The 12,846-nt window shown below is 39.5% G+C and overlaps 1 protein-coding gene across 1 annotated transcript; it reads left to right on the top strand.

Annotated features, from left to right (window-relative positions):
- Positions 1 to 5,234: 5,234 nt before the first annotated feature.
- On the top strand, positions 5,235 to 12,295 carry LOC110461930 (probable transcriptional regulatory protein TM1040_1893). Its single transcript, XM_021515670.1, has 4 exons — positions 5,235 to 5,648; positions 6,510 to 6,975; positions 8,123 to 8,232; positions 12,107 to 12,295. The coding sequence occupies exons 2-4, from the start codon at positions 6,630 to 6,632 to the stop codon at positions 12,293 to 12,295; spliced, it is 645 nt and encodes a 214-aa protein (XP_021371345.1). The 5' UTR covers positions 5,235 to 5,648; positions 6,510 to 6,629.
- Positions 12,296 to 12,846: the final 551 nt, after the last annotated feature.

The following is a 12,846-nucleotide window of genomic DNA, read 5'->3' as shown; positions in this document are numbered from 1 at the left end:
AAGATATATATTTGTTAACAGAACACACTTCTGATTTGATAATGGAATGGATTCACAAGTAGATATTAAAAAAAGTTGGGACAAATGTCCTGTTTATGAATTCTCATCAACACTTTTCCTATTTGATTATAACAGTATCGAGTATGGTACACCCACACACGTTTCGCAAAATAGAAATATATGGCAGTGGAATTGCTACTCTGTACGTCTGGGACATGGCATGACAGGTTTTGTATGCACTGTCTCGTGAATTATACAAGTACACTAACTTGATGCTTTGATGTACATCACATCGCGCGGCAGTGTGACGGTAAAATGACCGGCTTTGAAGTCAGAAGTCGCTCAACTTTAATGTTTAAAGGACAGGTATCAGGTCAGCGATTGGTCAGTTGCTTTTTGTTACACGAAAGCAGTCAAAGATCTAACTTCGAGTCTATAATTGTGCAACGACACGTTCCAGGGGTGCAGAGACGTAAATGGACGAAACCAAAGTATTGCTGCTGAAGTAGTTTTATTGGAATCAGGCGAAATTCAGAGGACTTTTTATCTATATATGTTTATTTTTTTAAATATCACACTATGATCTAATTCACTAAAACCTAGATTACCAGGGTGTGTCTATTTACTGCTCTTAAAATATTCATACAGATAAAAGTAGTTAATTAAGGAATGATTTTTATTTTTTCAACATTTATGAGGTCATAACAACAATGGGTTTATGGACATATTGAATGAATCGCGTTAGCGATTCATGTAAAATATGTCCAAAAACCCATTGTTGTTCTGACCTCATAAATGTGGAAAAAATAAATATCATTCCTTATATTTACATTGACGAATCCTTTCAGTGGATCGATATAACAACGAATAAAACAAATAAACAGGATTTGTTCCTGCTTATACACGGGTGCAACGCAGTGGCGAGAACAGGGTTTTTTCGCGGGGAAATGTGACACTATCGTGAGAGATCTTAGCAACCGCCAACAACAATAACACAACAAAATGTAGTTCCATATTCAATGTTTATTTGTAGCACAGGACACCTGAATACGTGGATATTTCACAAAGCACAGTTCAATAATATTTTAAGATGTAAGAATTAAGTATCTAGTTCGGTCGTTCCGAGTGAGTAGTTTTTGTAGTGTATTACTACGCAGCGTGATCAGGTTACTATCAGTTCCCACGTGGTGAGATTCTATGAACACCTGTGTTATACATTTATGAATGTAATTTTTGTCAATGGGTCTAAGCATACAGAATGTAAATATTAAGAGATAAATACGGTCGACCACACTTGTGTTTATTTCACGCGTTTGATTTATGTATATATTCTTACAATAAACAGGTGCAGTCGGATACGCCATGTAAACACATATATGGTGTATTTATTTTACTGTATACATATAATTGTTCTTTGAATGCATTTCATATTTTCTGCAAAAACACTTATTATTAACCTCCCGCATTAATGTTTGGCCAGCATCCTGAGAACATGACCCGGACCACAGTGGTGGACAAACCACGTCTACTGACGTCACGTTATCCTACCGTATCTGGCGCTAAAATAGTCTGAACTCTTTTTTTGTGTCAATCTGTCGATTTGATCAGTGGATAACTAGCGATGAATTTCAACACTAAAATAATTTCTGGCTGCTGACCTGCGTGGGGCAGTCGCTGGATATTGACGGTAGGTTGTTGGTTTTCCCCGGGTATCCGGCTTTCATCCACCACCTAAACCGGGCATGTCCTGGAATGACCATGTAACAGTTAATAAGACGTAAAACACAAACTAACAAAACCAAACCAAACTTTTTGTAAAAACAAATGTATCATCATCCTGTGAAATAGGGAACCTTGTACAGCTTGGCATTAAAAATAGGTGTATCATAGCAAGGTTCAACATGTATGTAATAATAGGCAATAATAACTAACTATAACTTAAGGCAACTGAAAATCCAGTTTCTCATTGTCGGTAATGTACCAATGACGTCATTATGTGGTTGGTCGTAATGTCATTGGGGTACGTATATCTATATAAAAAGTAGTAAATACATATCCTAACAAATACAGTGTTTTTGTTCACGAGGAGTTAATGTAAACATAATATTACTGACGTCAAGCTAGGCCTAAGTGACATCATCAACAGTTTTATTTGCTCCAAACTAATATTTGGGAAAATGTAAGCCGAAGGTCTTCTGCCTTAAGGCCTGACATTTTTAACATGTACATTTATTGTGTATTCAATCTGCTGTTTTATAGTGAAAGATTCACAGATGTATAAAGATTGAACTGTATCTTTCAATTCGCCTGGGCCAATATCACTTTTTCAGGTTCATATCACATCGCATTCACCAGCACAAAAGTGCATAATTGTATAATACCTTATGTATGGGTTTAGGGCGGGGACATCAAGTAGTTTCAGGTTAAGACCAAAGAAAAGGCAGGACCCCTTGGTAAGTTATAGTAGCATGAGTGCTTTCTTTTCTTCAGGCTCGATAATGTTATGTATGGTGGGGATCTTTACCATTTCTATATCATAACCATGCCACTATATGTATGTCCCCAGGACCAGAGGCAGACCCGGGGACCAATTATGACAACATGTATGTCCCCAGGACCAGAGGCAGACTCGGGGACCAATTATAACAACAAGTATGCCACCAGGACCAGAGGCAGACCCGGGGACCAATTATAACAACATGCATGTCCCCAGGACCAGAGGCAGACCCGGGGACCAATTATAACAACGTGCATGTCCCCAGGACCAGAGGCAGACTCGGGGACCAATTATAATAACATGTATGTCCCAAGGACCAGAGGCAGACTCGGGGACCAATTATAACAACATGTATGTCACCAGGACCAGAGGCAGACTCGGGGACCAATTATAACAACATGCATGTCCCCATGACCAGAGGCAGACTCGGGGACCAATTATAACAACATGCATGTCCCCAGGACCAGAGGCAGACACGGGGACCAATTATAACAACATGCATGTCCCCAGGACCAGAGGCAGACACGGGGACCAATTATAACAACATGCATGTCCCCATGACCAGAGGCAGACTCGGGGACCAATTATAACAACAAGTATGCCACCAGGACCAGAGGCAGACCCGGGGACCAATTATAACAACAGGTATGTCCCCAGGACCAGAGGCAGACCCGGGGACCAATTATAACAACAGGTATGTCCCCAGGACCAGAGGCAGACCCGGGGACCAATTATAACAACGTGAATGTCCCCAGGACCAGAGGCAGACTCGGGGACCAATTATAACAACATGGTTATGAGTCTCAATACAGGAAGGAAAGATGACGGCCGGCGTGTGCACACGCACTGAGAACCGCTCCGTCGGAAATTTTGATTTTACATAGGTTATGTAGAAGTGACTGGACTGAAAACTTCTTCAACTTCTTACCGTTACAGAGTTGACTCATCAGATGAGTGTCACTACTCCGGGCTCTCCGGCGCTTATTGGCCATACAGCTTAAAACTTTGCTATTTAAATATGTCTGTATGTTCATCTTAAATCTGGTATTTACAGTTAAAATCCGGAGTCCTGTCTAGTGCCTGGGGATGAGTCCGGCCACATGTATGTGGTGTCGGAAACTGTCTACTGTTGGTAATCTTCTGATATCTGATGGTATTGAGTTCCCCATCTTGATCGTAGCAGGGACGAATGAATGTTTATATGCGTCGACTCTGGTGCTTATTTGCCTGATGTTGTTGGCTTGGGAACTCCTAGCCCCCCTGTGGTCTGTTGTAGGAGATGATGGACGGGGACTTCTACTAGGTTGTTGATGATTTTGTAGAACATGATGATCCTATTTCTCACTCTTCTCTGTTCTAGTGGTTCCCAGATTAGTTGCTTAAACATGGTAGTAACGCAACCAGGGTCTCGGGAGTAGTAATTCCCTGTGGCAAATCGTGCTGCCTGTCTTTTTACGTTTTCGATTTGTTGCATTTGATGGTATTGGTATGGTGCCCAGACTACAGACTAAAATTAGCTAAAGATTGTGATGCCAAGCAAGATAACCATAATTATACATGCCGAGATGGGTTAATCAATTTTAATACTGACAAACCATGGTTTGATATAGAATTGAAAACTTTGTATAACTTGTACAAATCAGCTCTGTATAACTTCAATAAGGAAAAAAAATGTATTTAATCATACTCTGCTTGTGGAGAAGAAAAGGAACTATAAATTAAAAGAATCTATGAAAAAAAGAATGTACTTAAAGTGTGAAGGCGACATGCTTGAATATATGAGATTTAACAATCCTAAGGAATTTTACAACAACTTCACTGCAACTAAGTCCAAGAAACCAGATATTGAATTGAAACTTTTATTTGAGCACTTCAAAACTTTGGCCAGGAACGATAACTCTGATAAAGAATCTGATTAATCTCACACTCATTCAGATGAAGTACTATTATATGAAGAATTGGACCAAGTAATTACCATTGATGAAAGAGGTATGGCGGGTTGCTATGACTATTTCCCCAAAGTTATGTTACGCTAGTGCGCGCATCCAACCGTGCACTGTTATGACGCGTCCTCAGGTATTTTTATACAGGTAGCTATATCGGAATCCTGTGTCTAACAACAGATTATTGTAAACAGACGAATTTAAGGCCATGGCTATTAATACATGCGTTTAACGATAAAGGCTCAACACGATGCTTATTTCACGTTATTTATATTGATTTATAACAAAATATACGCTTATATGTAATACAAGATCGTGCAATCTTTACGAAACAGTTTTGAACGGATTTAATTTTCATCACTACTACCTGCGTTCGGTAAATCGGTAGCATTCAGAATGAGTTCTGAGAAAGTATCCGGCGATAATCGGGCGATAATCCGCATGTCGAGCAAAACATAAATACCACAATACCATGGCTACGTGTGAGCAGCGTCCAACAGTCTACCCAGAGGTTGTGTTGCTTCGATGAAATGTGGCGGGAATTAAGACGAGCAAGAACAAGGTCGGGTGCCTCATGGATCTTTATTGATCTTTATGGATATAATGTAGGGATCTTAAATGTTTTGTAGATATGACACAAGTTCCCATTTTATGTAACAAAATATGTCGCCTAACGTTAGTGTTATGTAGCACATGGGTTCTAACCCCAAGAGGTGGCGACAGACGCCGGGGCAAGATGTGGTAGCATAAATTGATACTCATAAGAGTATTAGTATACGATTTTAGTGTGGGTATATTGACCATATCGATCCAAGACAGTAAGTTAGGCCTACCCAAATTTCCTAAGGGGAGTGGTGGGAACGGAACCCAGAAAAACTTCCTGTGGCAGGCATAAAAAACTCACCTCTATTTACACCTTTTGGCTGATTAAGAGTAGGGGCATGCCTTCTTTTTATACAGCATTGAGTCACCTTAACCCAATAAAGGTCGTGGCATTTTAAAGGAAAAGCTGACGAACGTACGACATACTCCGCGCCACGGCGTAAGCTATCCTAACATTACCCTTTCCCAGTTGTAGGCAGATGGAAGATAACTCTCGTTTTATTTGAACCATTTCCGGTCACTACCTAATTCACGCTTTGGAAGGGCAAACAGTCACGGACTTGAATTGCATAGGTTCGAATCACGTTTCGCTGAAGGATAAAGAGGTAACGTTGATTTTATAACATAGACCTACAGTTATGACAATAGTCATATCCGTTTGCAAAAAAATGAAAGAAAAACGAATCGAAAGTGCAACTGTGTAATAGGGCCTTATGTGTAACCAGTTTTGACGGACTGACATTTGACAAGTTTGCGAGAGAAGTGCCGTGTACGTTACAGTCACACTCGACATTTTCATCATTTATGGCGTATAAATTAATACCGTAATAATTGTATCGCAATACTTGTATGGAATTTAGAATGATAATAGTAGATCAGAGTTGTATGGTAGCAGACATTGATTGAAATCGACAGCTTGAGATTCCTCTGCCTTTGGCCCTGACACAAGAGTTTGACAACGACGTTTTGACAAATAGATATATCTGGTGTTTATAATGTCAAAATGTCTAAGTCTGGTGTCAGGGTCAGAGGAAATTCGAGCTATCAAAGTCCATGTATTTTACCATATGCTACATATGACATTGACTTTTTTCATTTCAATTAATTCCCAATTTCAGTTATTAAACTGTTACTGTACTCAAATGGGTAATTTCTACATTTAAGTACATGTATACATGTACAAACCATATTTCTCCCTCTGGGTAGTCTACTAGTAAACTACTATTATGACAAGCAAGTATAATGTATTCCTAAACAGAGTCTTTCAAAATATTTACTTTCATTTCATAATAAAATTTAGCAGCCAAATATATATATATGTTTGCACTTTAGGAAATGTTTTGCAACAGAAAACTAAAAACAAAAGAAAGGACATCTGGAACTAATATTAGTTAAATGGATATTTTTAAAATTTATAATCGAAATGCATCACTAATAAGATATACAACAATTTGTTTTATTTTCAGTGGGAATTGAAAAGGAAAGCCCTGTTAATGAAGGACAGTTCATCACCTGCCAATGTGGCGGTGAAAAAAGTGTAATCATTGAACTTTCCCCCAGAGAGCTAGAAACTGATTATTGAAATAATGAATAAAGTACTTGTAAAGCAGACATACTTGTGCAGGAGACAGATTTATTCTATTCTGCAAAGGAATTATTTATTCTCTAATAATGTGATAAATTTAAGCACCTCATCATCTTGTGTATTAGACAAAAGAAAGACTGTTTCTCCTAAAACGAGATGTGGGATTGATATAGGACGGTATGGATGGTTGCCATGCCAACACTTAGTGGCAAACATTCACACAACTACCAACTCTATGGCTGGACACAATCGCTGGTCAAATATCAAACACATCAAGGGACGATCAGATGACAAACGAGCAACCCTGTGGGCTTACCATCTTCGTACGATAAAAGGAGTCCTTCAGCGTAAGGAAATTATTACCTAACAGAGAAAATCCTGGAAGTTAAGAGCTGTGGGCCTTTTTTTAGTCAATATCAAAATTAAGAGGGGCCATTCTATGTAAAATTAAAAGAAAATTGGAACATGGAGGGGTCAGTTTCAGGTTTGAGGGGTCAATGGCCCGATGGCCCCCTCCAGGATTATCCCTGCCTTAGCTAATGCTCTTCTAAAATTGAAGTGAATGATTTTTGACTTTTTTGGGTGGTCATTTTTCCCATGAGGGTTTCAATGTCCTGATGAGTCATTTCTCACTGCCATAAGTCTACAAACTTTAATTTTCTAGATTTTCCTGGAGAAGGAGTCAGTTTACTATTGTTTATATAGAGTAGTAACACTTTTGGGTACATTTTATTTATTTTCAGTGGGATATATAGGTAATTCAGGCTTGCTTGGAATTATCATCGTGTGATTGCAATTTGATGGTATGAAAATTAAGACCTTAATTGACTCATCCCTGGGGTTTTTACAGCTGTGGTCGATATGTTTGAATCAAATCCTCTTCATGGATGGAAAGGTCCTAAGGAGTTTGTGTATTTTTTGATGCACCACAACAATAGATAACAATTTTGTTACATCCCAGGCTACTTTCAAGGCCCAGGGGCCTCCGGTCTAATTATTAATGCTAGATTAAAGCAGTATACATGTTAAACATTTGTGCTTTACGTTTTATAAATGAATGTACATTAGTTTAGAAACTAGAACAGTTTGGAAATTTTGTTAAACATTTGTTTTTGCTTATAAGTGTTGTTACTTTTCACGCCAATCCAAACATTCAACGTAGCCACCCTGGCTTTCACTTGTAGTGATCTCTTTTCATTGACCATGGCTAACATGTTGGGTTTGGTTGATGAAGCGGAAAACATGTATAAACCCAGAATACCGTATCTTTATCTCCTTACCATATTTCCACAGTTCTCCTTTTAAATCATTCCTTTGTTCATACTTTCTCTGGCTAGTATCAATTTAGATTTTAACTACTGTTGTGTTGACACTCCAGTATTCCGATGAGATTACACAGGAAAATATATACATAACACATTGATTTACTTAGGTATTCTCTGGTTGGATTTAGACCTTTGATAACCAGATATATATGATTTTATTTGGTTGCAGAAAAAAAAGAACTTGATCCAAAATTCAATCCAGAACTCGCCAAATGCTTAGATGCTGCTAAGAGGGCTGGCGTTCCAACTGATGTGCTGAATAGGGCAATGGTCAAATTAGTAAGAAAAAGGATGTGACAGGTTTTAAATTGTACAGAAGGTCACTATTGCCTTCTTGCTTTTCACTAGTGGGAATTTATCATTATCAAAGTTGGTTGACTGGCTGACAGCAAAGTTGGTTGAGTGGTTGACTGCAAAGTTGCAATTGATGGAGTGGTAGACAAAGAAGTTGGTTGAGTGCTGAGTTGGTGGAATGGTTGAGTGGCTGACTGTGGAGTTGGTTGAGTTTCTGAGTGCTGAGTTGGTTGACTGCTGAGTTGGTTGACTGCTGAGTTGGTGGAATGGTTGAGTGCTGAGTTGGTTGACTGCTGAGTTGGTGGAATGGTTGAGTGCGGAGTTGGTTGAGTGGCTGACTGGATTTGATTGAGTGGCTGACTGTGAGGTTGGTTGAGTGACTGACTGTGGAGTTGGTTGAGTGGCTGACTGCGAAGTTGGTTGAGTGGCTGACTGCGAAGTTGGTTGAGTGACTGACTGTGGAGTTGGTTGAGTGGCTGACTGCGAAATTGGTTGAGTGGCTGACTGTGGAGTTGGTTAAGTGGCTGACTGTGGAGTTGGTTGAGTGGCTGACTGTGGAGTTGGTTGAGTGGCTGGCTGCAAAGTTGGTTTAGTGGCTGACTGTGGAGTTAGTTGAGTGGCTGACTGTGGAGTTAGTTGAGTGGCTGACTGTGGAGTTGGTTGAGTGGCTGACTGTGGAGTTGGTTGAGTGGCTGACTGTGGAGTTGGTTGAGTGGCTGACTGTGGAGTTGGTTGAGTGGCTGACTGTGGAGTTGGTTGAGTGGCTGGCTGCAAAGTTGGTTTAGTGGCTGACTGTGGAGTTAGTTGAGTGGCTGACTGTGGAGTTAGTTGAGTGTCTGACTGTGGAGTTGGTTGAGTGGCTGACTGTGGAGTTGGTTGAGTGGCTGACTGTGGAGTTGGTTGAGTGACTGCTTGTGGAGTTGGTTGAGTTTCTGAGTGCTGAGTTGGTTGATTTCTGAGTTGGTTGATTGCAGAGTTGGTTGTGTGGCTGACTGTGAAGTTAGTTGAGTGGCTGACTGTGGAGTTGGTTGAGTTTCTGAGTGCTGAGTTGGTTGACTGCAGAGTTGGTTGACTGCAAAGTTGGTTTAGTGTCTGACTGTGAAGTTGGTTGAGTGGCTGACAGCAAAGTTGGTTTATTGGCTGTCTGTGAAGTTAGTTGAGTGGCTGACTGCAAAGTTGGTTTAGTGGCTAACTGTAAAGTTGGTTGAGTGGTTGACTGCAAACATGGTTGAGTGTCTGACTGCGAAGTTGGTTGGGTGTGGATTTGTGGAGTGTCTGACTGCGAAGTTGATTCTGAATGGGACCAGCTGATATTCAATCTACATTGTGGTCATTTAATATTATTCTTTTATTATGTTCAATTTTCTTGTAAATTTAATTTCAAATTTTCATCACATCTAAGTGCTAGGTATGAATTCCTTTGTTTTTCAATGACATTTTCACTAGTAGTTTGCTGCTGACATTCTGATGAATAGCTTGCTACAGAGATCCTGGCCAATGCTGACATTCTGATAAATAGCTTGCTACAAACATCCTGACCAAGGATAAATAGCTTGCTACAGACATCCTGGCCAATGATATAATAAATAGCTTGCTACAGCCATCCTGGTCAATGATATAATAAATAGCTTGCTACAGACATCCTGGCGAATGAAATAATAAATAGCTTGCTACAGACATCCTGGTCAATGATATAATAAATAGCTTGCTACAGACATCCTGGGCAATGATAAATAGCTTGCTACAGACATGCTGACCAATGATAAATAGCTTGCTATAGACATCCTGGCCAATGATAAATCGCTTGCTACAGCCATCCTGGCCAATGATAAATAGCCTGCTACAGCCATCCTGGTCAATGATATAATAAATGGCTTGCTACAGACATCCTGGCCAATGCTGACATTCTGATGAATATCTTGCTACAGACATCCTGGCCAATGATGAATAGCTTGCTACAGACATCCTGGTAAATGATATAATAAATAGCTTGCTTCAGACATCCTGGTCAATGATAAATAGCTAACTACAGACATCCTGGTCAATGATAAATAGCTTGCTTCAGACATCCTGGTCAATGATATAGTAAATAGCTTGCTACAGACATCCCGACCAATGATAAATAGCTTGCTATAGACATCCTGGCCAATGATAAATAGCCTGCTACAGCCATCCTGGTCAATGCTGACATTCTGATAAATAGCTTGCTACAGACAACCTGGCCAATGCTGACATTCTGATAAATAGCCTGCTACAGACATCCTGGTCAATGATAAATATCTTGCTACAGACATCCTGGCCAATGCTGACATTCTGATGAATATCTTGCTACAGACATCCTGGCCAATGATAACTAGCTTGCTACAGACATCCTGGCGAATGAAATAATAAATACCTTGCTAAAGACATCCTGGTCAATGATATAATAAATAGTTTGCTACAGACATCCTGGCCAATGATGAATAGCTTGCTACAGACATCCTGGGCAATGATATAATAAATAGCTTGCTACAGACATCCTGGTAAATGATATAATAAATAGCTTGCTTCAGACATCCTGGTTAATGATAAATAGCTTGCTACAGACAGCCTGGCAAATAATAAATAGCTTGCTACAGACATCCTGGTAAATGATATAATAAATAGCTTGCTTCAGACATCCTAACCAATGATAAATAGCTTGCTACGGACATCCTGGCCAATGATAAATAGCTTACTACAGACATCCTGGTCAATGATAAATATCTTGCTACAGACATCCTGGCCAATGCTGACATTCTGATAAATAGCCTGCTACAGACATCCTGACNATAAATATCTTGCTACAGACATCCTGGTCAATGATAAATAGCTTGCTTCAGACATCCTGGCCAATGATAAATAGCTTGCTACAGACATCCTGGCCAATGATAAATAGCCTGCTACAGACATCCTGGTCAATGCTGACATTCTGATAAATATCTTGCTACAGACATCCTGGTCAATGATAAATAGCTTGCTTCAGACATCCTGACCAATGATAAATAGCTTGCTACGGACATCCTGACCAAGGATAAATAGCTTGCCACAGACATCCTGGCCAATGATAAGTAGCTTGCTACAGACGTCCTGGCCAATGCTGACATTCTGATAAATAGCTTGCTACAGACATCCTGACCAAGGATAAATAGCTTGCTACAGACATCCTGGTCAATGATATAATAAATAGTTTGCTACAGACATCCTGGCCAATGATAAGTAGCTTGCTACAGACATCCTGGCCAATGCTGACATTCTGATAAATATCTTGCTACAGACATCCTGGTCAATGATAAATAGCTTGCTTCGGACATCCTGACCAATGATAAATAGCTTGCTACAGACATCCTGACCAATGATAAATAGCTTGCTTCAGACATCCTGGCCAATGATATAATAAATAGCTTGCTACAGACATCCTGGCCAATGATAAATTTCTTGCTACAGACATCCTGGTCAATGATAAATAGCTTACTACAGACATCCTGGCCAATGATAAATAGCTTACTCCAGACATCCTGGTCAATGATATAATAAATAACTTGCTTCAGACATCCTGGCCAAGGATAAATAGCTTGCTTCAGACATCCTGGTCAATGATAAATAGCTTGCTTCAGACATCCTGGCCAATGATAATTAGCTTGCTACAGACATCCTGGCCAATGATAAATAGCTTACTACAGACATCCTGGTCAATGATATAATAAATAGCTTGCTTCAGACATCCTGGCCAAGGATAAATAGCTTGCTTCAGACATCCTGGCCAATGATAAATAGCTTGCTACAGACATCCTGGCCAATGCTAACATTCCAGCCAATAACATGCTGCTGATTGTTTCAGAGGCGTGCAGACTTGAAGCCATACTTGCTGTTAGCGGAGAATGCTGAAGGGGTTGGAGTACTTCTGCATTGTATGATCACAGAGGAACATGAACTCAAACTGCTCCATTCTCCCCTCAGGAAGAAAGGGTTCGTGTTTCATCAATCATTTTCAGTCAGTTCCAGATATTTTCTTAAAAATGAAAGATAGAAAAAAAAAAGATCAGTGCAGGATGAAGATAGCACAAAATTACGGACTAGTAAACCATTATTGTAAGTGGGCATTTTTTTTTTTACAAAAGAACCTGTTATTCTTGGTATTTCAAGTTCTCTTGCTAAGTTTTTGTTTGTCAGTTAAAATGTACAGATTCTGTAATTCATGTACATGACCAATGTAATATAGTAGAAATTGACAAAATTTAGAGATTGATAATAACTTTCAAGTTTAGATTGAAATTGTCTGAGGAAGGTTGTAAAATCAGTTATCATCATTATTTGTACATGAAAGTTCAGTTCCTAAGGAAGCTTTTGAAACAGATTGACCTAAACAATAAGTGTATGTTCATAAAACTTTTAGCCAAACAATAGTTAAAAGATAACCAGGATGTCAGGAAGTGTAGGGAATAGCTCTCCACCAAACTACTGTTTAGAAGAGCCTAGGGAATATGTGTATGTGTTTACAAACGGTTATAACCTAACTTCTGTTTAGAGAAACCAAGGGAATCTGTGTATGTGTTTACAAACGGTTATAACCTAACTACT

The sequence above is a fragment of the Mizuhopecten yessoensis genome, unplaced genomic scaffold, assembly GCF_002113885.1.
Source record: "Mizuhopecten yessoensis strain PY_sf001 unplaced genomic scaffold, ASM211388v2 scaffold10709, whole genome shotgun sequence".
Taxonomy (NCBI): domain Eukaryota; kingdom Metazoa; phylum Mollusca; class Bivalvia; order Pectinida; family Pectinidae; genus Mizuhopecten; species Mizuhopecten yessoensis.
This window is presented reverse-complemented; position numbering and strand designations above follow the sequence as displayed.